General features: G+C 47.2%; 1 protein-coding gene across 3 annotated transcripts in view; it reads left to right on the top strand.

Annotated features, from left to right (window-relative positions):
- Positions 1 to 22,744, top strand: part of LYSMD4 (LysM domain containing 4) — a 106,201-nt gene that overhangs the window by 79,348 nt on the left and 4,109 nt on the right. The window contains exons 1-2 of one of the 3 annotated variants that reach the window (XM_069867162.1): positions 17,975 to 18,020; positions 20,075 to 20,365. In XM_069867162.1, coding sequence (XP_069723263.1) covers positions 20,090 to 20,365 — 276 coding nt within the window. In that variant the 5' untranslated portion in view covers positions 17,975 to 18,020; positions 20,075 to 20,089. Of the gene's footprint in view, positions 1 to 17,974; positions 18,021 to 19,047; positions 19,165 to 20,074; positions 20,366 to 22,744 lie in introns of those variants that run through there. The other 2 variants (XM_069867163.1, XM_069867164.1) reach the window with 2 other exon arrangements.

Below are 22,744 nucleotides of genomic sequence, written 5' to 3'. Positions count from 1 at the left end.
AAATTTATATTGGAGCAAAATTATGCCATCCATTGGAAAGGTATCTGCATCACCTAGCTGCACCCTTCCCTGGTGTGAAATAAACAGAATTACTTCAGTGTCATGTGTTTTGGATGTCTTTGTTGTAGGCACTAGCCCAAATCTTTGTACTGTTTCATGGTGAAGATGTTTTTTGCAGACAGGTGCACACAAATATGGCTGTAGGATCCTCTCCCATGCTGCTTTACAAAGGTACCATCATTCAAATCCCATTCCAGCTTAATTCTTGTTAAAAGGATGTTTCTTGGAGATGGGAGCTGCACCTTTGTAAAGCAGCCTTAAAAAGAAGCCCAAGTACAATTGGTATGAGATTCCTCCCAAAATAATTTCCAGAAATGGGGTTTATTAAAAATAGAGCTCATTTACTGATTTCACGCTGGCTTCTTGGTAATGGCACAACACTGATAGGCTTCCTAGTTCTCAGAGGTAGCTTTAGGAGATACCAGCCCAGCTATGAGCATACAGATGGCTGTTAACAGTGGCAAAACTGTAGAAACTCCATCCAAGCATTGCTGTATATTAACACATCATCGTGTTTGTGTATTGCCTGGAGTCAACATGTGATTGCAATTGTTGACCTGTTTAAACAATAAAAAATAGCTGTAAGGCTTTGGAAGCCAAGAAGTTTTGCATTAAGCTAGGACATGGCAATAGGTGGGAAGGGCGTAAGGAATGCTGTCATACATTTGGCTTGAAATGTTCCTGGTTTGTGCCAATCTATCTTCTATAAATCCAGTAGGCTTAGATACTTCGTTTGCCTATTTTGCATGTAGCAGTTTGCTGGGTTCTCTTACTCCTAATCCCCATCTTCGAACCAAGAAACCAGATGATTTGAAGCCACCATTCTTCCCTGTGATCTCAGGCTTTTTACTTAAGTCACCTCAGCCGAGATCATTAAAGGCAGGTGGGGTCAGATGGCTCAGTTGCTCTGGCATGAAGGTACCATGAGGAAAGTGCAATCTCTCTTCAGCTTCTTGGAGTTCAGTACTGTCTCCACCAACTCCACCTGCTTCCTTCACACTCTCGCACGTCCTGGTGTACACAGCAGCCTTAGCTGTCTCTCAATCCTGTGCAGCAAGCTGGAGGAGCCCTGCTTTCTCTGGAAGAAATTTCTTTCCAAATTGTTCATTATTGATCACCTTACCCTGGCAGCGGCCCTATTCATCAGCTGGATTACTACTGCTGGAGGACCTTGCTCCACTGGTAGAGTGAAAGCTGCGTGTTAACATGTTCCTTTGTGCTTTCCCCAACACACACGGTCCATGGGGAAAGGTATGTTTTTTTCCTATTGAACAACATTGGCACAAGCAGTAGTATACTAGTGAGTTTCAGGCAGAGAAGGACCATTCCAGAGGGATTCACATTTAATGCCCACATGCTTCTGACAGCGTTAGAAAAGAAGCCCTGGTAACCTCCTCGCTAGCCAGTTACTCGCCTCATTTGTCCTGCTGCAGCATTAATTTTGTGCACCCAGAACCACACAGGCTGTGGGAACTGCCCCTGAACAGCATTTCTTCTTCAAACACTTGGACCTGTGCTGAGCATGCTTGATAATACTTCTCCATACAACTTCAGCATCCTTCTGTTTATCTTCATTTGGAGGCAGGTCAGTAGGAAGACAGTTTGTTCCTCAAACACTTCTCATGCTACTAATGCACAAGGACCAATTAGCTTCTCTGCGTGCATTTTTTTTTGTCCTTTTATCATGTCACTGGCTTCTCCTCACACTCATTAGAAATGGTCTGGTCTTCCTGAAGAGAGACTTCCCAACAGTATAACTGTCTTGGACAAGCAGGACTGAAGCATCTTCACTTTGGATGGGAAGAATTGTTTAAAGGGAGAGTTTAAACGGGAGAGTATATAAGCAGAGAGGGACCACAAGCTCCCCTTAGCAGTAACTACCCCAGAAGGTAATCAGAGAGTCTCCTAAGCTGACCTCCATGTGTCTTGCATCGCTTCATCTCCTTTCGTGCCACTTTCATGTGACAGACCCCACGAGGAATGCCTGGAGGCTGCACTGTACCACATTTATTATTTTGTCAGAGCTGCCTTGTCTGCCAAATGGTGGCCAGACACTCAAACAGACTTTCTCAATTAGCCGAGTCCTGCAGCTGATGTCTGGGCCTTGCATATGTGTTCCCTGCACATTACCACAGCCAAGACACTGGCCAGGTCCACATTGCCTGGGGTAGGTATCTGCCTCAGCCGCTGGGATGGAGAGAAGCAGCTGGGCTTTCTTGAAAGTTGTGGTTTCCCTCAGCTCCTCTTTTTTTGGCTGTGAAAGGCTTCATTTTGGGAGTTTCATCCTTTCATCCCTCTGTGGTCTGGGTGGAGCTGGAGCCTCCAATGTGGCTTGTCTGGGTCATGCCACAGGCCTTGGCGTGCTCCTCGACCTCGGGAGAGAGCAACTCTGCATGCTGGCCATGGTGGAACCCACAGGACGTCTGAGTGTGGGGCCAGCTCCTGGCACAACTCAGTCTCCAGGTGAACCTTTGCATCCTCAGCACATCCAGCCTTTCGCGAGCCTTGGTCTCAGCGTCTCAGCAGTCTAGCAGTCTCAGCGTAACTCCAGAGATGCTTGCCTTGTCCTTCCTCCTCTCTTCCCCACAAACATGCTTCGTGGTCTTGTCCTCCTTCCATGACCATTGTCTCTTTCCCCTCTTGTTCTGCTTGCAGCTGCTTTGCCTCCCACAAACTTGCTTTGCACCTTCCAGAAACTTCACCACCTTTGCAGTCAGTACAAAATACCTTCCCTCATCTGCTCAAGTGTGTTTCATCTCTCTGTCAGCCTTCTGAAGAAAAATCTTTATCTCATGGTACTCCTGTACTAGCTCAGTGTCTCCCGTCGCTGTTACTTTCTGGCTGGTTTTTGTTCTGAGGTCTTTTATAATGATTCGGTGTTCTTGGTGCAGTGGCACTTAGAAACTACAACCAGACTTGTGGCTGCTGGAAGGCCATATGCAAAGAAACAGTCCTTCTCTCAAGAACTTGCAGACCACAGGTGGTGCCGGGGAAAAGGCAGCTTCCCGAAGCAGTGAGCTGGGGTTATTGGCAGCAACAATCTGAAAAGGCATGAAGATATGCGTAGGCCCCTCTGAATCAATTGAGGGAGCCTGTACTGCGGTTACCGCACTGGCAGGGAAGGTAAAGGGATACTCCCCACTGGTTTTATATCCTCAGACACATGTTGTGTTGCTGGAAGTAGCAAAGGGTAAAATTCACGTTACTTCAGAGATGCCCCTTACAGAAACTGGGCTGCAAGATCCAACCTCAAGCCTGGATACTGCTCCAAATGTGGGTTGGCAGAGAGGGAAATGCTGGTTTGTTCAGCAGGAGGAGCGTGCTGGTAGCACGCCAGGCTGGATGGCTGGCTCCGCTACCCCAAAAAGCATCAGCTGCTGAAAGATCCCTGACAGTTTTCTGCAAGGTCACTGCATTCTACAGCATCATTGTGCAGCCATCCTGGAGAAAAGCAGTGGAACCACCCAGAATGTCCATTAGTCGATGAAAAAGGGGGATCCTTTAGCAGGATCTTTAGGTTGCACAAAGATCAATGCAACCACGGCCTGGCCAGCAAAGCCAGACAAACCATTCTTGTGTTGATTTTTTTTTTTTCATTTTCTTGGAAAATACATTATTTGAACATTTTGCAGCTTCCATCTATTTTCCCCAGCTCTGTATTTTTCCCCTTGATTTCTTCTCTAATGGCAAAAAGACCCAACCAGAGTGCAGCTTTGTTTGGCACCAAACTTTCCTCCTGAGATGATCGCACAAGAACTCTTTTATCACTTTGGCGGCTCTGAGCCAGAGCTGCTTGTGGTGGAAGTCGTCGGGACTGTAACCCCAGGCTGTCGTGGGATGAGAGTCAAGCTCGCGCTGTCAGCAAGGCGAGTTGCAGCAGTCGGAGCCCCTGCCAGGACACGTCAGTACTTCTGAGCGTGCTTCCCCCGGTGCTGCTCTCTTAAGGAAAAGGTATGAAATCCACATCTAGATTGAATTAGTCCTTTAAAAAAATTAAGTGTTGTTTAAAATATAAATCCTGTCCAGAATCATGGTCTAATTCCTTAGGAAATCACTGTAAATCGAACCTCCCCTGCTTCCCACTGCCTCATAACAACGTGTCACCTCTCGGTTTTCTCACAGAGCTGATTCACCTTCTGTGTGACCAGTGCTGTGTTAACTTCAGCATCGTCACCTCTGCTTTATGCCCAGGTTTGTGCTGAGGAGTGAGGGCCCTGCTGAACTGCTGGACTGATGCTCTCTTCAAGCACCTCAAGCGCCCAGAGCCGCCACCCGCTCTTGCTCACGGGTCTTTCCCCGAGTCCTTTCACAATGCTGGCCAACAATACCTTGAGGAAGGGATGGTGACACTGAGCCCAAGAAATGCTGTCAGAGGGTAAGGAAAATCCCAGCTGTTTGTTTCGGGTTTTTTTTCCCCCAACCATGCTTTGCTGAAGAATCAGTTTTAAAGGGGAAAACAAAAAAACACGTTATTGTGTAAGTAAGATGGAAAACGGCTTTCAGTGGGTTCCCAGGTATTTTATGTGCCATTCTCCCTGCAGCATTATTAGCAACAACATTGCCTGTGGCTGGCTGACTAGTGGATTTGGATGGCTTTGCAACTGCCGCGTGCACAGTACCTTTCTTTGCACGCCATGCCTTTTCTCTAGCTGTCCCCATGGCTCGGTTTGTTTGTATGCAAGACAACTGCGAGGTGACTGAGGCTTTCTATCAGCTGTACAAACTCACAGCAGAATCAGCTCTGTGTGTGTCCTGTTCTGATAATTACAGTTTTGGGGTTTTAGCCTCTTGGACAGCTTCTGTGAGAGATTTGGTCTTTATATATCGCTCTAGAGGAATTGCTGCTTATGCTCATACTATGGAGTATCTATAGCCATCTGTACAAGAAAGAAGCAGCATATTTGCTTGTTTGTTTCTAGTGTCCCTGTAGAACAGTTCTAAAGGCAGAATTATCTTTCACTACAGAAAAAAATATTGACAAAAACATCCTCATATTTGTAAAAATCTTCTTAGATGTTTTTCAGAGTATCACTAAGACCTGCCAGGCTCCTCCCCTGCCTTACCCCAAGTACTTCCATTTTTGGCTAAAAAATCTCAAGTTTGGGATTCATTTGACCAACCATGTCAGCCAAAACCCAAGCTTTTCTTTCTGATTTTTCCACTTAATTTTTAAGATATCTTCTGGCAAAGCAGAAATATTGTTTTGATGGAAAATTTTCAACCAGCTCTGCTCTTTCATTTCTGCCTATAGTCATACAGGCAAAACAGTGCATCTTCCAAGAGAAGAGACTGTCCGAAGGGCCGAACATGAGGCAGTGATGACTAATGCTTCTTTTCTCAGCTCTGCACCCCAGCCAGGATTGTGCTCTTTTGAAGGCCTGAGCCCTGAATGAAAGCCATCTTTCTAGAGATGTTTCCAGCCTAAATCTCTCTTGGCAAGTCAGCTCAGTAATTCAGGTGCTTTGCCAGGTTAAAGGGAGATGTGGGTGGCACCGAAGGTTCTCCTCTGACTGAAGGACCATGGGATTGGAGAAGCCACGTTGTGCATCTCTTATCCGTGTTGATTAATACTTGGAGGCCTTCAGGCAAGTACCAGTTGGCAAGGAGGGGTGGGGAGATGGAGCTAGTCCAGCTCACTTTCAAGTCAAGCTTCAGTGTGCTGTTGTTTAACGGAGATGTTTTGATACAGCAGCAGCTGAGCCATGTAAAACCATGAACAGTCTCAAGGTAACCCTGAGGATCTCAGGGACAAGATCCTGAAGTGGCTGATGGGCTGAAGTGACACCAGTCACTACTCTGTGACTATTACATTTGTGTCCATGTCGAAGGTGTTTTTCACACTGAATCTGGAGCATAAATTCAAGGGCTGCCCGGCTCCCTTCATTTCCTGGGTTCCTGTGATGAACTGAGAGACAAGGAAGATCCTGCAGAGGTGTACAGAAGCCAAATTTTAGTGTTTGGCCTCTGCAGCCAAAGGACCACCTGCCCATTAGCTGCATCTCCTGAGAGGGCAGCCATCCCTTAGAAATCCCTAATATTTGTAAAGTGCTCTGATATATTTCAGGGATAGAGTTTTTAGATGTGCAGAAGTTTATAGCCCTTCTCTGACAGTTGCTGATTTTAGAGGGTTAAGTTAGGAGCAGGAAATAGAGTGACTAAAGGAAAGCCATTAATATTAAATTCTACTCTTTGCCAGATAGTCTTGTGTTATCTTTGCTCTTTCACGAAATATGTTCCAGTTTTCCTTGCAGGGCATTCTTTACAGGGGTAGCAACTGAGGAGCCGTAACTTGGCACATCTCCACCTGCTTTTCTGTAGCAGTGCACAGTTGTGCTCTGGGATTTGAAGAATTTCCTTTGCCTCTACAATTGAAATACAAACAGTCAGCTGTACAGACATCAATCTGTCCAGTCGACAAGCCATGTGACCTAAGAAATAATACAGGTGGTCAGCACCATGCTGGTGACTCCTGAATTTCTGGAGTAAACCAACTCATTTTACTATGTCTAGAAGACGGGAGGTCCTGTATATACCCTCCGGTAATGTAATCTGCTGTGCTTGACTGATCACAAAACACCCACCAGGATTTCTCGAACAAAATGCTTGATTTTTGCCAAGGAAAGCAAAGATTTGCAGGGAATGAGAACTGTGACCTTGCCACCTCACAAATGGCTTGGAGATCTCAAGATGCTCATCTCAGCAGAGAAATTCTCATGCCAGAGCAAATGTAGAGCCCTCTGTGGTCAACACAGCTTTTCCAGCATCCCTTTCTTTACCTCCTCCAGTAGGTATCTGCTGTTGTGATAAAAGCAGAAATGGGCCAATGTAGTCTTTCCCTCCCTGTTTTTTGTGTTGCTGTAAGTCACACTATGTGTTTGTACTGCTGTGTGAGCAGGTATGGAGTGAGAGATGTTAAGACCAGGAGAGATGTGCACTGCCAGCTGCATAATCCAGCTCATACCATCTTTACCACTAGTGATTTCACCCCAGTTAAAAGCTGCATGCTTGAGCTGTTGCGCCCCATGTAGACAGTTAAAGTCTATAGGAAAGATTTCAGCCCAGAGAGCCCCATGCCTCTAAGCAGGTTGTTCTCTTGGACAATCGTTGCTTCTGTTAAAATAAAGTCTTTTGTTCCCTGCTGATATTTCTCAGGTTGCAAGGAGAGCCATTCTTCTGCTCCTGAAGGCCCTAGCTGCAGACACAGCCTTGGAAGGGAAGCTCACTCTCATGGCTACGGCAAAGGAACGGGAAGCACGAGATCTGGCAGGAAGACATACTCCCATTGAAGCCAGTGGGATGTTTGCCATTGGCTTCAGGGGAAGCCAAGATTTTAGTCTGCAGCCAGATTTACTGGTGTGTTGAACTACGCTGAGAGCAGGACCAGAAGAGGTTCTTGGTTTCCTGATAAAGCTGTTACTGCCTCAACTCCTCCACTGCAAATAGCTGGTTGCTCACCTCACATAGCCCACTGCTTGCTTTCTTGTTTTCAATCTTATTTTTAGGCCAGAAACGTTTTGAGGAAGATAGTGGATGCATGGTTTATGCCTGTTGTACTGTGCCTTGACTGGACCTCCTGGACATCCCTACCAGCAAAATCACCCCCTCCATAATGGAATATGGGCAGTGCAAGGGAACAGCATTGAGTAACAGCACAGGGCCAGGCTAAGTGGCTTAAAGGAAATAAAACATGAGATTTGCTCCAGGTAAATAACTGTGCCTTTTCCTTCAGGCAGCAGATTGAATTAACGATTGAATTAACTCTGAGCAGTTCAAGAGAGCCTGAAGAGATTGTAAGGGTGGTCCAGGGAAGGGCTGCCCTGCTTCACACCAACATGAACTGTTGGGACTCCTGATAGTATAAGCATCCCTTCTTTCCTTGTCTCCTCTCTTTCAAGGCTAGGTGGAAGCCAGATTGTCTTAGTGATGAGTATAGATACCGATGAACCTGATGGTAAACATTTCCCAAATCATTATTGCTGCCCCACCAATAAGCCAGCCCGGAGGTTGCCGTGCTGCTGTAGTGATAGATGTGTTAAGTTCTGCATTACATGGGGCTCCCCAGTGCATTGCACACCCTTGTGCCAGCTCTTGCAGCCCACACAGCATCCACGGTTGAGCAGGGTTGGTGCCCTCCTCTGAAAAGCAGGTGAAGGAACAATCTCAGAGTGGACTGAGATTGGTGTGTTACTCCAAGCAGCCCCATTTTGGCCTATACAGGTCCAGTTCTTTTTATTTGAGTGGACATATGGTGAAGCCTCCATATGCCAAGGAAAAGAAACACTGCAAATAATTCTCCCTTTTTGTTTATATTTCTCCCTGATGAGGATGTCTGTTTCTATTCATTGTGTGGGTTTGGTCTCTACTGCCCCTTTCTGGGAACATCTGTAAACGCATCACATATATGCAAAAAGGCATGAAGGTTTATCTCCTGGACTAAGAAGCTGCCCTGACTTCTCTCACCTCTCCAGATGTGAGATATTTGACAGCATCTTCTCCTCCTGGTTAGCCACAGCCTGTGTTCTCTGACCACCTGGGACTTGATCTCTTTCCTTTGACATTTCTCCAAAAAGTGCCTTTCTGGTAAGTTGAAACCATTGTGATATTTTTTTTTTTACACAAGCAAGGAGTGTATGAGTGCTCATGCCTAAAGTCGATGTGATGTTGATCATATAGAGATCCATTGCTAATAGTTTTACTCTGCTTTTCTCCAGACGCTCAGCGCTGGTGCAGTAGCGCACCCCAGTGTTACCTCTTTAGGCACAGAGATTTTTACAGGCAAAAATACTCTTTCCCCTAGTAATAAGCAGGGAAGAATGGGGAGGAAAGGAAAGAAAGAAACCAAACTATGCAGTATTCCCTCCTGATTGCTAAGCTCTGCTCTGCAGCACCATTTCCCATCTATCTTTCACATCATTCTGAGATTGTTCCCCAAGAGTATCTTATCAAGAGATCCTTTCTCAACTTAGTGACTGCCTCTGAGCCAACTTTTTTTTTCTGGTTCAGTGACAGACACAATGTTTGCATGAACTCTAAACTACCAGCTTGTTGCTCTGCTCTTTTCTTTGCTAATATGATCCCCACCAGCTCTCACGTTTCCTAGGGCAAGCACAATTAAACAAAACAAATCAGGATAAACAGAGAGAATCAGTGCTCATTCTTAACAACATGCCTGTAACTTTTCTACTCTGTTAGGAAATTCAATCCAGCTACTTTTGATCATGTTAATTGGCTGTAGCTGCTATCTATAGGCTCTGGGCTACGTGTACCAATGAGATGAGGGAACTGTGCTTTGCTTTTAGCATGTGAGGGTGGTGAGGCACTGACACAGGTTGCCTACCTGTGGCTGCCCCACCCCTGGAGGTTTTCAAGGCCAGGCTGGACGGGGCTTTGAGCAGCCTGACTGAGTGGAAAGTGTCCCTGTCCTTTTGCCAGGTTCCTGGCAGATTTGAAGGCCAAACATCATGGCCAACACGCTCCCGTGCACCCACATACCACACTGATGATCTCCTCATGGGCATTATCCCAGGGCCAGCTTCTCATGGAGGAGACCACAGTGAAACTCCCTTCTTGTATCCAGGCCTTGGACCTACGAAGTCTTCCCTGCAAGGTTGGTGTTTGCATCATGACTGGGCTGTGAGCCTGGCGCACACCTCTGCAGCGCCCCGAGCTGCCTGCCCACCACCTGTTCTTATGGAGCTTTTAGTGTGTCTTTTTTTCTCTCCTATCATCTGGAAGGGTCCCTGGCACTATGATAAAAGCCTCCACTGCCCACTGGGGCCCTTTTCGTCATGGTGAATGTGGTCCAGAGGGAAGGTGAAAGTTTTCATAGAATCACATACCCATTCCATGGCTCACAGTAGAGAAGATTTGTCCGTGTTTATGGCTAGCAATGTTCTTCCTTGCGTTCAGCTCAGCTGGGAGCCCAATTAGTAACTTCCCATCGGCCTTGAAACCCAAGACCCATGTTTCTTTGATTTTGTCCAATTTGTTGGATACTTAGGGAAATGGCTGGGAATATTGTAAAGCTGGCAGCAAAGAGTCCCAGCAAAGGATGCACAGACTCCAGGTAATTCTTCTCAGCCTTTCCATCTAAGGCCCACCAGTGCAGGGAGCTGCAGCATTAACCAGCAAGGACACAACCCCCATAGTACAAGGCATTGTTCTGCTCTTCTTTTTTTCTTACAAGAAGTGGGTTTGGCTAGTTGCGCTTTGTTTGGTACCTGGTGATCATGCTGCTAGTGATTGCATCACTTTGCTTTTCTAAGTCTTTTTTGACAGCCAGACACATCTTTCATCGTTCAATGCATGCTTAGCCCAGCCTGGGCTGTGCTGACATTCAGCATGTTGTGCACCCTTGGGTGACTCAATTCACTTTTCTGTTACTCAGGGAACCACCAGGTACTGTTACAGCATCGCTTGGCTGCAGCTTTATAACACACCTTGACCTCAACAAGGTTGAGTGCAAAACTGTCCTGTTAGTCCATGCTTAAAGGTTGCCTGAGATTATGGTTTGAAGTGAATAGAAAACAACAGCAAACAGAGCAGCCCAGACCTCCTTAATCGTGGTTGGGTAGTGGGGTTGGGCATTTTCAGGGGCTACTTCACAGCCCAGCTTGGGACTGGGACCCCTCAGTGTGCAGGACACAGGAGTTGTATCAAGGCCATGTTTAGCTTTAGCTTTTGCTGTAACAATTACAAGCAATAAAACATCAGTTTTCCCAATTTTCCTCCCTGCAAGTTAGTTTAAAGGGAGCGAAGGCAGATCCTGTGATAGCTTAGTACATTACTAACCAACTCAAATGACTCCCCACTGCCTTTTCATCTACATGAGACTCTTAATGCCCTAAGTCTTCACATATCCTGGACCGTAGCCCAATTGAAGCATGAGCTCCAACAGAAGTTTTAAATTTAAAGCTGTTCTTTTCGCTTCAGAAATTCACAGATTGAAGCTGAGAGGTGCAATTGTGCTGTTTTACTTGCAGATTCTGCAACAGCCCTGCTGTGTGATTGCGCTCCCCTCCGTCAGGCAGTTGTGTTAACAGCCCTTTCCAATTAAAGTAGCAGCTTCAGTTACAGAAAATGCTTTTCCTATCTGGGTATTTATCTGATTTTTTTTTAATTACTCATGGAGCACAATGCTGTTTTGTTTCCCATCCCTTATTATAACTAGTCCATCATAATTTCTGGTGAACGGGCTAGCTTTTGCTGTGGTGGTTTTTTTATTATTTCTTGCCATTTCCAATATCAGCTTGGGCCAATACCACTCAGACACCGTATTACTCACATGATGGGGAGCACTGATGTGAGCGGCCAGGCAAGTATCAGGTGCACAAACAACTCCTGCAGTTCTGCTCACACAGAGCAGGAACAAAGACCCCTGCTCTGGAAATAGCCCTGCCAGAAAATCCCAGAGCCTTGCTGTGGAAATTATGGCCACTTCGCTGACTGAAGAGTTCCTACTCTGAAAACTTGGCTTTTAAGACCTTCACAGACAAGATCAAGGCTTTTCCTCCTTACCGGAACATTCAGACTCTCCAAGAGAATAAATGGTATCAAATGAACCCTACATCCTTCTTGGTGGTGCAGTCAGATAAGAGCATTTTCTTTCTTTTCACCTCACTGAAAGGGACATGCTGCGCTCCATCCTGCCCACAGAGCAACAAGCCCAGCAAGACTTGTCAGGTGGGATCTCAACCAAGACCTGGGATTTTCACTCCAGCCAGATTTGCCATTGCAGACAATGCTGACACTGTCTGCCGGTTTAATGTGCTTTGTAACATGAGCACAGAACTGCTCAGGCTGGGACTACAGGAACTGGAGAAGGACCAGATGCAGTGACAAAAGCACAGGTTTCAGTGCTGACATCCTGTCCCTTGAGGCCACAAAGCCCCTCTCTCCTACGACAAACTTTTCCCGTGCTTTGAACAGCTGTAGCTGTCGCTCTAGGCTTGTGCCCAGCACAGTGACCCTCAAATCTTGGAGCACCTCAGTTTTGCAAGACCCCTGCAAGGTCACACACACCCCCAGACTGACACGGAAGCAAAGCCTGCTGCTGCCCCCGTGTGTTACTTGCTCATTATTGTTGCAGTAAAGGCCTGGGAAACCTATTGGCAAGCATGAAGGAGAGCCAGGCTAAGCAGAGCTCAGCCTCTCAGCTACTAAGAGCTTTGGAAGATTCTTCTGTTTCTTGTGTTCCTCCTGCAAGCTCAGGACTTTCCCCGGGGCAAATTGCAAAGTTAGATTGGACATATTTGGAAGTGAGATGAGATGGAGGCACACAATATGCAGCAAAGCGCAGAGGTGTCATTGTCCTGTTCTAAAAGGATGCATGTGCAACACTTCGAGACTGCCATGCAATGCTGAATGATACCAGATATCAGCACAATGTGTTCAGGCTTGTTGGCTCAGACCACGAGGAGTGCAGAGCAAGAGACAGCTCTTGGCAGGCTGAGCTCACATGAAAAGGTCATTGGAAAGACAAGTGATGCTTTCATCAACCTGCCTTTCCCCAGTATTGGCATCAGATTGAGCAATGACTTGTTTTGTGCTCCTGTAATATACTGTGCTTTGCGTGGTGCCAAGGACAAAAGCTCCCTCACAAATGCATTGAAGCTGTGTTTTTCCAACCAGTGTCTCAGCCTCCAACTCTCATCCTTCTTGGCCCTGTCACGTTACAGTGTTGAACCATTAAATAGCACCTCTTGGAAGAGTAACATGGCCTCTTGGTTAGTGCCACCGCTCAGGCAGGCAGGACAACAGGCTGTAGTTACTTACTATCTATCCTTCTGTCTTCTGTTGCTTCCTAGCAGTTATAATTTACCTTTTGGACATCCATTAGGGAGCTCATGGCTTTATCCTTATTAGGGCTGCACATGCTAATTATGCTGAAGTTCATCAGTCCTGGAAGCTGAGTGAAGTCAGGGCTGATAGATTATTAGCAGCAGCCAAACTCTCACTGACCCAAATGGAGCTGGTTTGTGGCTCTGGGGGAGGTTGTACAGACCAATGGTTCTGACCATCACTAACACAGCTTCTTGGAAAGGTAGGGTTGGCCGTCTGCCATCCTTTCAAGAGCCTTTTTGGCCCTAGTACCATTACTAGATGAACTAAGGAGCAATGCCACAGCTAGACATTGTCCATAGAGTGCCCTGGACACTGCCTAGAGCTCTCTGACATCTGAAAGGAACAACATGCGCTGGCAGGGCTTACGTGCTCCAGCAATTGGGGATTGCGAACACATGCTTCAGCTATGCAAGAAATCTTTGACTTGTTCTGAATGTGATTCCGCCTGGGTTTCTTCCCAGGAACATTCCTGTTGTTCGCAATTTACCAGTTGCAGGAAGGGAGAAGGGGAGGGCTTTTGAGAGGAAGGGAACAAATCTTAGAGTGCTTTCCCCAGCCAAATTCCTCCAGAAGGACAGGGTGTGGATTATGGGCTCCAGGATTTGGCACAATCCCAGGAAAATGAGAACTGCAAAATTAAACCCAATTTTAATTATCATTTGTTTTTATATAAAGAATATATAAAGAATAAATAAGTCACTTTTTTTCTGAAGTAATTCAGTGTCTGCTATCACATAAACCAGGCAGCCCCTGCCAAATGGTGCTATGTGATAGAAGGCAAGCACAGAATTAGGTCTCGGAGCAGAGACACGTTATCTCCTCCAGGAGACAGCAGTGATGCTTAGATCTGCGTTCTGGTTCCTGAGATAAAAGTTTCATTCCTAGGAGTCACAGCATACATCAGAGAGTTGCAAATGTATTCCTCGTAGGAGGGAGTAATTTGATGTCTGAGCCGGAGATGAATGGTGAAGCTGGGTCTTTATTATAACACCTGCTATGTTACAGACAGGAGAAGGAGCTTGTGAGGGAAGAGACGAAAGCTGTGCTTCTGCTCTGGAAGAAGTCGGAGGTACAGGGGACCCAGCACCTCACACCCTCACATGGAGGGATGACAGAACCCCCTTCTCACTGCAGGCAACAGCAGGGTTCTACCTGGGGACAGCCACAGGACCCAGTGTCTGCCACGCTGCAGCCCTTCGGAAGGATGTGCGAGGTGGGGGCAGCTGGGCTGGCTGCCACATCACCACAGGATGTACCTTTAAACAGGGGAGGCAGAGGCCATATTCCCTTATCCAGGTCAGCCCTGCAGATAAGGTATGAAGCTGTCTGTGAGCCAGGTCTCAGGGTTGCTCCTGCACAGCGGAACACAGAATCACAGAATAACCAGGTTGGAAGAGACCCACCGGATCATCGAGTCCAACCGTTCCCATCAAACACTAAACCATATCCCTCAGCACCTCATCCACCCGTGCCTTAAACACCTCCAGGGAAGGTGACTCAACCACCTCCCTGGGCAGCCTGTTCCAGTGCCCAATGACCCTTTCTGTAAAGAATTTTTTCCTAACGTCTAGCCTAAACCTCCCCTGGCGGAACAGGCGCAGGCTTTGTGCTTCTTTCCAGATGCAACCACCTAAACCATCACCTTGTTCCTGAAGGCGTTAAGTTTCAGCCCAAGACCCTTCCAGAGCAGACAAGGACAGGAGTAGTGCTCCTCTGCAGAGGTGTCCATGACTAAGTCACCTACTGAGCTAGACAAGCGCTTCCAACAGGACATCATTAGAAGAGGCAAGGTGTAACCTGATACTACCAAACATGCACTCAGAGTAACCTCCATAGCTCAATTAACTATATTCAGTATATGCCTATAATCAACTTAATTTAACTGAGGTTTTCTTCCCTGTGTTGTGTGCCTACTCTTCAGCCTCTTAAACTTGTTGCTGTGTATATAATTCAATCGAATGTACATACAGTGTCCACAAAAGTAGCAGCACAAGAGAGACTGGAGCTGCTTTCAGCAGGTTCCACATCACGTTATTGGCTTCCTATTGCTGAGTGACCTGAAACTGAAATAATAAATTTTATTGCAAAGCTTAGAAGGCTGCTTAAAGAGAAGCAAAGAAAGACACAAGGAATATGCTTCTGTCACTTCTGAAGTGAGCCTGAAAAGAGAGGGACAAAACTAAAGTGATGAAGAGAACAGCAATTCTGGATCTGAGCGAGAGGTTACAGGGGCAGAAGAGCCCTATTCTGAACTTCAGCTTTTGTAAATGGAAAGATCAGCAGAAGATGCTCACACTTTAAAAGCCTGAAAAAAACAGATAAGTATCTAAAACACTTTGAAAAGCCTCCTGTTCTGGTGCTTTTTTTGGTGTAATAAATCCTTGTTGGATTAACTACCTAATAGTGAAATTATCCCACTCTGCTAGAGGCAGATTTCTTGCTGAAGTAAGAACAAGTATAATATTTTAAGGTAAAATATGATAGTTTGGATGTCCCAGAGAGCAGAAGGAAGTGGAAGTGCCTATGGAGGCAAAGAAAGAACAAAAATGAGACCTTTTTTTTGTTCTTTCCAGTTGACAGTGAAGGCCTGAAAGTCCCCAAATAGGTTTTCTTCTAAGGCTTTAATTCCTTCTCCAGCAGGACCACTGGCAGACTTTCTGGACAGACAAAAAAGAGTATGTATCGAGGACAGCAGAGAATCCTGGACATTGGTCCATAAGGGATGTTGAAATCTCAGTGGCAGGTTGCCCATTACACTGTGTCACAGGGCACGCTTGCACATAATTCTCTAGACATTGCACAAGTTTCTTCCAGAACAGGACTGCAAGCAAACGTCCAGCTCGGCCTGTATAAATCCACGACTAAGCTTGAAGTATTTGGAATCCATTCACACCAGTCAAGTACTTCTGTGTTTCCATGTTTATGGTTTGTGTAGACAAATCCAAGAAGAGAAGCGATTTTGAGTCTATTAAAAGCTTTTTTTGCTTGATTTTCTTAACAGCTGTTTCATGCCAGCAGTGGGGAAAAAAACACCTTTTCATAAGGAGTCTGTAAGGATCTCTAAGCTGGAAGACAAAGCAATTTCCCATTTACATTTCCTGGTGTCTTTCCATGAAATCAATGAATAATTCTTTCTGATATTTTAAAAGTTAGAAAAATAATAAACTGTAAATGACAGTTAAGGAGAAGTAAGCGAACCCAGACTTAGTTCTGTCAGCAAAGTCTGGTTGTTTCCCCTGCACTTCCAGGTCCCCTTAGCAGTTTTATTTTCTGGCTTCAAGCTGGTTACTCTGAGTAACTTGTATTGCTTTGGCAAAGTGTCATTATTACTTATAAGTTCTGAAATTCAGTAGTCATGGAGAGATTATAAGTGGCTCAGGGAAGTAATTTTGGCACATCTCATCTCGTCCCCATGCTTGCAGAACCCTCTTCACCGCACTAAATCCATCATCTGTTGCAGAAAAGTATGTAAGCCGGCTGAGCCCCCAAATCATCTGCTCTTGAGATAAGGTGGCCCAGGGGTGGAGAGAAGAGTATCATAATACCTGCTTGGAGATGGGCTGCTCGGGGAAGCTGGGCTCAGCTGCAGCTCTGCCTGGCCCCTCTCCCGCTCTTCCAGCCCTGCTGAAATCACTCAGCTCCACAAAGCTGTGCAGGCAAGTGACAGGCATGAGGAAGCAACGGCTGGTGCTTAAAAAAAATAACATTAGTTCTTGGGGAGCCTTCCTTCCTCTGCAGTGTGTAACATTTGTCAACTGATGTGGTATCTAACCTAGTGGTAGAAAGAGCTGGAGAGGAAACACTCTCCCTTCTTGCCTTCCCTGCCTCTGGCATCTGGATTGCATGAGAGAAGGCAAAGTGCCAGCAACTGCACTCGGCTTTACTTCAACTTAGAAGTAGGTTTCTCCATCTCCTGTAGGGCAAGTAGCATCCAGCAGCCCCTCACCCAAGGCTGTCCCTCACAAGAGACCTTCACGCAAGTCCCTGGGGTGAGCGGTGCCTGGTTAATTCCTGCAATCACTACCAGGAAATTTTTCTCCTCTTCCCATGCTCCAGATAAGCTTTGCATGTGGAACTTGTTAAAGATTTGTCCTGAGCTCATTTTTTAAACAAAAGCCACGAGTCAGGATGGGCCAAGGAAAACATACCAGTGTGGAATACACCTCATCAGCTCCACCAACGGCTCCACAGGCACTGGCTTCACTGCAGCCGGGCCAACACGAGCAGTGAGCCCGTGGGGAAGCGTGGCTGGAAGGGGCACTGGCTCCTGGAGCTGTGGCCACACTAGCCACAGAATGAAAGGGAAAAGGCTGGTTTCCTTGGAAATCACAAATGCTACTGGAGGTACCTTGACGTGTGAGCCTGGCCAGCTGGTGGGGCTTGTGCTGGTGAGCAAATGGATCGGTGTGAGCATGGCCACGGTGCCCGTGTGCCCTCGCCAGCCTCACCAAGCAAGGGCAGTCTAGGGCCCAGACTGACTGCTCCATCCCATAACAGTGCCACGGCGTTCCCAAAATCCAGCCAAATTTACTACAGTTGAGATAAATCCTCTAATCGTAGAATGGTTTGGGTTAGAAGGGAGCTCAAGGATCCTCCAGTTCCAACCCCTCTGCCATGGGCAGGGACACCTCCCGCTGGATCAGGCTGCTCCAAGCCCCATCCAGCCTGGCCTTGAACACCTCCAGGGATGGGGCAGCCACTGCTTCTCTGGGCAACCTGGGCCAGGGCCTCCTCACCCTCAGTGTGAAGAATTTCTTCCTAATGTCCAATCTTTATCTTTCCCCTTTCAATTTAAAGCCATTCCCCCTTATCCTATCACCTCACGCCCTTGTTAAAGTCCCTCCCCAGCTTTCCTGGAGCCCCTTCAGGTACTGGAAGCTGCTCTAAGGTCTCCTCGGAGCCTTCTCTTCTCCAGCGGCGCCTCCTCCGGCCCCGCCCGCCAGCTCCCTCTCCCTGGGCCTCCGGGGCGGGGAGGTGCCTCCGCGGTCACGTGCCGCGCGGGCGGGACGGGGCGGGGCCGCGCCTCAGGGGCCCATTGGCGCGCGCCGCCCGCAGTCCCGCCCCCCGGCTCCTGCCGCCCAATGGGAGCGGCCGGACTCATGGCGGCGCGCGGAGGGGTCAGTGCGGGGCTGAGGGGAGCGGGGGGGCCTGAGGGGAGCTGGGGGGGGTGTCAGTGAGGGCCTGAGGGGAGCGGGGGGGCCTGAGGGGAGCTGGGGGCGGGTGTCAGTGCGGGGCTGAAGGGAGCGGGGGGGTCTGAGGGGAGGAGGGGCCTGAGGTAAGCAGGGGGTGCTGAGGGAAGGGGGAGGCCTGAGGACATGAGGGGAGCGGGGCCTGAGGGGGCCGGTGGGGTCCGGCCCGTCTGAGGGGCGCGGGGATTCAGGGCCTGAGGGGTCGCGGCCTCCTCGGGGGCTCAGGGCGCTCCGAAGGGCTCTGTCCGGCCCGGCTGAGGGGCGCAGGGCCCGGGGGATCGTGGCCCCCTGAGAGCTGGGGCCCCGCGTGCCCGTGGGAGCCGGTCTCGCTGAACGGGGACGGGGTGCGGGCGGGAGCCGGGCCGGCGGGGCTGGAGGCGGGGAGAGCGTCCCGGGACGCCGCATCCGGAGAAGGGCGGCAGAGCCGCGGGGTGGAGGCTCTGGAACAGGCCACCCCATCCCTGGAGGCGTTCGAGGCCAGGTTCGATGGAGCCTTGCGCAGCCTGGTCCAGTGGGAGATGCCCATGGCACCCCCTGCCACACTAGTTGGAACTGGATGATCTTTAAGGTCCCTTCTAACCCTAACCTATGATTCCATGGGAGCAGGCTAAACTCTAGTTTAGCCTGGGGAAAAGCAGGCTGAGGAGAGACCTTATCACTGCCTACAACTGCCTGAAAGGTGGTTGTAGCGAGGTGAATGTTGGTCTCTTCTCCCAGGTAACAAGCAACAGGACAAGAGGGAATGGCCTCAAGTTGTGCCAGGGGAGGTTCAGATTGGATATCAGGAAAAACGTCTTCACTGAAAGGTTTCTCGGGCACTGGCAGAGGCTGCCCAGTGGGATGGTTGAGTCACTGGAGGTGTTCAAAAGACAGGTAGATGCAGCGCTCAGGCATACGGTTTAGTAGTGTACAGGTACAGTTGGACTTGGTGATTTCAAAGGTCTTTTCCAACCTAGGGATTCTATGATTATTCCAGCACAGCTGTGAGCCCCGGGCACCATGCTGAGTGATTGAAACACCATAAAGTGGTGGTGGTTTTGACATTAGGATCTGTCACAGGAAGAGTATTAAGGTCGGTGGGGATTCTGTGAGAATATGGGGTTTTCTTTCCTACACTGGCCCCTGACAGCAACTTGGTTGGAGCTGAGAACTGAAGGGAAAGAAAAAAACAAAGGGAGTTCCTAATAAGTTGCTGCTGTCAGCTTGGCAATAATTAAACCAAACTGCTCGAGCAGGTTCTTGTCTTTATACAACAAAACGGCCCTGTCATTCAGGTTGAAGTTACGTGTGGCTTGAGCTGTCCTAATTTAAAAAAAAAACCAACAAAAAAAAAACCACCAAAAAACTCCAAACCACATTTGCATAAAATTAAAATGTGGATTCTTAAAGTGTGGAGAATTGGGGATTTCTGGAAAGGGACCTGAATGATAATTTTGGTCAGTTTGTAATGGGTATTGGTAGGAGATCTGATGTGGTTCCATGGAATTTTTTACCATAATTACAGTTGCATCGCTTAAGTGACTCTGCTGCTTTTTTAGTGAAATTATAGAAAGTGGCAAAGTAGTGTTATGGAGTGGTTTGTCACAGGTGGACAAAAATAGGTTTGCAAATAATATACCCATTGTTGAATTTTGTGTACAAAACCTTTCTAATATTTCTATCATTGCTGCTATCTTTTGGGTTTGCTCCAAAAAGCCCTGGGTAGCAGGAGAGCTTTGTGTGAGCAGCTGCTGTGCATTTTGTCCCCTCTCCAGTGTCTTGGTGAAGTATCCCCAGAGGTGTTCAAGGCTGGGTTGAATGGGGCTTTGAGCAGCCTGATCTAGTGGAAGGTGTCCCTGCCCATGGTGGGAGGGTTGAACTGGATGAAGTTTAAGATCCCTTCTAACCCAAACCATACTATGATTCTGTGATTCTATGATCTTGCATGCTAAGAAATAAACACTAGTATTGAAGGAATTAAAAATGTCTGGGTTTTGTTCCAGGTGTTGGTATAAAAGATGAGGCTGAATGAGAACCGGACAAGATCCTTCCAGGCTCCTGTCACCATCCACAATTTCCCAGGCAGGCAAGTGTATGTGTTTCCTGGTGGCCAGTCTGGTTCCGAAGAGTCATCAGAGGAGGAACTCAATGTTATGGAATTGCGACCGAGGGGCAAGGAGCAGCAGCAGCGATGCAGCACTTCACGGGACAGAGTTGGAGATGTGGTACTGCTGGAACGAGAGATTACAGAGGATGATAATCTTAACAAGCTAGCCCTGCAGTATGGTTGTAAAGTAAGAGCTGTCTATTTTGGGTTTTAATTACTTTAGAGGTACTTTATAATTATTTTAGAAGTATTTTACATGTAGCTTAGCTTCTAGAATTACAGGAAGGCATGCTGTTGTCTATAGTTTTGACACTGAAAAGTGTTTGGCCTTTGTATTTCATGAATGGTCAACATCTGGGTAAAGCTGAGCTGGAGAAAAAGAACTCCGTGTTTTCTGCCTTTCTCACAGCCTAGGAAGACATTGTCAACCTCACACCCTGTGTGACCAGCGTCCCTGTTTAATTTGGGTGACTAAGTGCTGTCATTAATTTAAGTGAGGGCAAAAAGTACAAAGCTGAGTACAGAAATGAGGGTAAGAGCCCTGCTGTCAAGGAGCACACAGGTTTTGCCTGTATATAAAGAAATGCCACTCTAGTGGGGTCTGGTTTGTCGGGGGAGGGGTGTGTGTTTATTTTTTTTAAAGGTAAGAGCTTACATATTGTGAGGAGGGCTGAAGTCCAACAGAGATGGACGGAGAGATGCCAAAGTTCAGGTCACAGAGTCCAGGTGCTGCCTGTCCGTGGGGGTTTGTTTGCTGTTGTACCCAGCGGTGTGTGCGGCTCAGCCATCTGCAGGCAGGAGGGAGCGCGTGTGCACAGTGAATTTTCTCTGGAGCTGGAAGATACAACAAAATACATTTTCTTTGTTACAAAGCAGACAAACTTGAAAAGTTTAATTACCTGATCTGCACATTAGAAGTACCCCATTGTTTAGCAGTTAGAGCTGTATTTTTAGGGCCTTCTTTATCTGTAAGCTGTACTGTGATAAAAAAGTTCCACCGTGCAAACAATTGGACAGTGACCTGGATCGGGATAATGATACAGTACTGGCTGAACTGCTGCGGTGCTGTTGCAGTCTGTCTTGCTTTATAACACAGCTGTGTGATTCAGCTGAAGCAAGAAGGCTTAGAGGAATTGCAACAACTCCTCCCCTCCCATTCCCTTAGAAACAAAAACAAAACAAAAAAGAAACCCTTCTTGATTTTGCTGACAAGCCAGATGCATGTGAAGAAGCAAGTTTGGTAGGACTTGAATAGGCCTTGACTGGCACCAGTAGAATGTGAGAACTCGGCGCTGCAGCAGTTGACTTTGTAGTTATGACTATATCCTCATTTCTAAGCAGTGGCAACAGCATTGTTATTGCCAGTTATGTACAATCACAGCAGCTCAGTGAACTCAAAGGAGGAAGATTCTGAAAACTCTTGGTTTATGGGATGAAAAAGCCTGTGCCGCATCCACTGTAGCTCAGGAGAACTCAGTCCTGTCCCTGCTATGACTGTTCATCTACTATAGATCTACTCTGCCTCCCCTGCTGAAGGCTGCTGGACTTGTCCAGTGGGGAAAATGAGCTGATGGGGAGGGACCAGGTAGTCAGTGGTCTCCTCCCACAGGAAAAAGAAGTCCTACTGCTTCCCTTCCTTCTGGGAAGGACACTTCTGACTTTTTTCCAGTTAAACTGCAGAAATCCTTATTTTTGGAGATTTGTGTATTTATATGTTTAAAGACTAGCACTGATCAATTTTCATGTGTTTTGTTTTACTTGCACAATTAAGCAACTCCTGAAAGTCTACTAGGACATCAGTGAAGAAGATTTGTAGCCACAAATATGTGTGCCTGTTTAAAAAATTGAAGATGAGCTTCTCCTTGAAATCAATGAGAACTTGTCATTGGTTTCAGAATCATCAGGGCATACTTGGTGTGGGGGTATTAAGACATGTAGCTTTATGTGAGCTACAGATAACTCGGCAGAGATGCAAAGCACTTCAAAATTCCCATTTTTACACTTGACCATTTATAGTCCTGGCCTGATTTTGGCATTGTTCTTAGCTGGGACAAGGGGAGCTCACTGCAGCCAAAAAAACTGAGTCCAGAAAATCAGCTTAAATGACTTGTGCAGCCTTGTGCTCTTGCATTCTTCCCACTAGCTTTGTTTGTTGTTTCTGCGTGAGTGCTGCCCCGCTTTCTGTTTCTAGAGCCTTAGCACAATATTGTAGTGTTTGATTGCAGATGCTGCAGGGGATATTTACTGTCCCAATAATTTGCTTTCATTGGAATAAAACAAAAACTTGAAGCACCACCTCAGTGAGGAGGCTTTGCATGTGATTATTATTTCATAACTGAACAATTTTGCAGGGTTTAAGTCCTGATATTGCGCTGAGGCAAGCTGTTAGGAGTCTGAACCAGCAGCTGAGGATTCCCTTTGTCACAGGCGCCAGATCAGGATCTAGATTAAACGTCCCATTTTCAGATTTCTCAAGCTTTGCAGAGTAAGCATGAGATTTGGGCATTCATCCCACTGCTACTCTGCGATGGAGGCTTGGTTTCTGGCTGTGATGCAGCAGACTTGC

Source organism: Phaenicophaeus curvirostris, chromosome 12, assembly GCF_032191515.1.
Source record: "Phaenicophaeus curvirostris isolate KB17595 chromosome 12, BPBGC_Pcur_1.0, whole genome shotgun sequence".
Lineage (NCBI taxonomy): Eukaryota > Metazoa > Chordata > Aves > Cuculiformes > Cuculidae > Phaenicophaeus > Phaenicophaeus curvirostris.
This window is presented reverse-complemented; position numbering and strand designations above follow the sequence as displayed.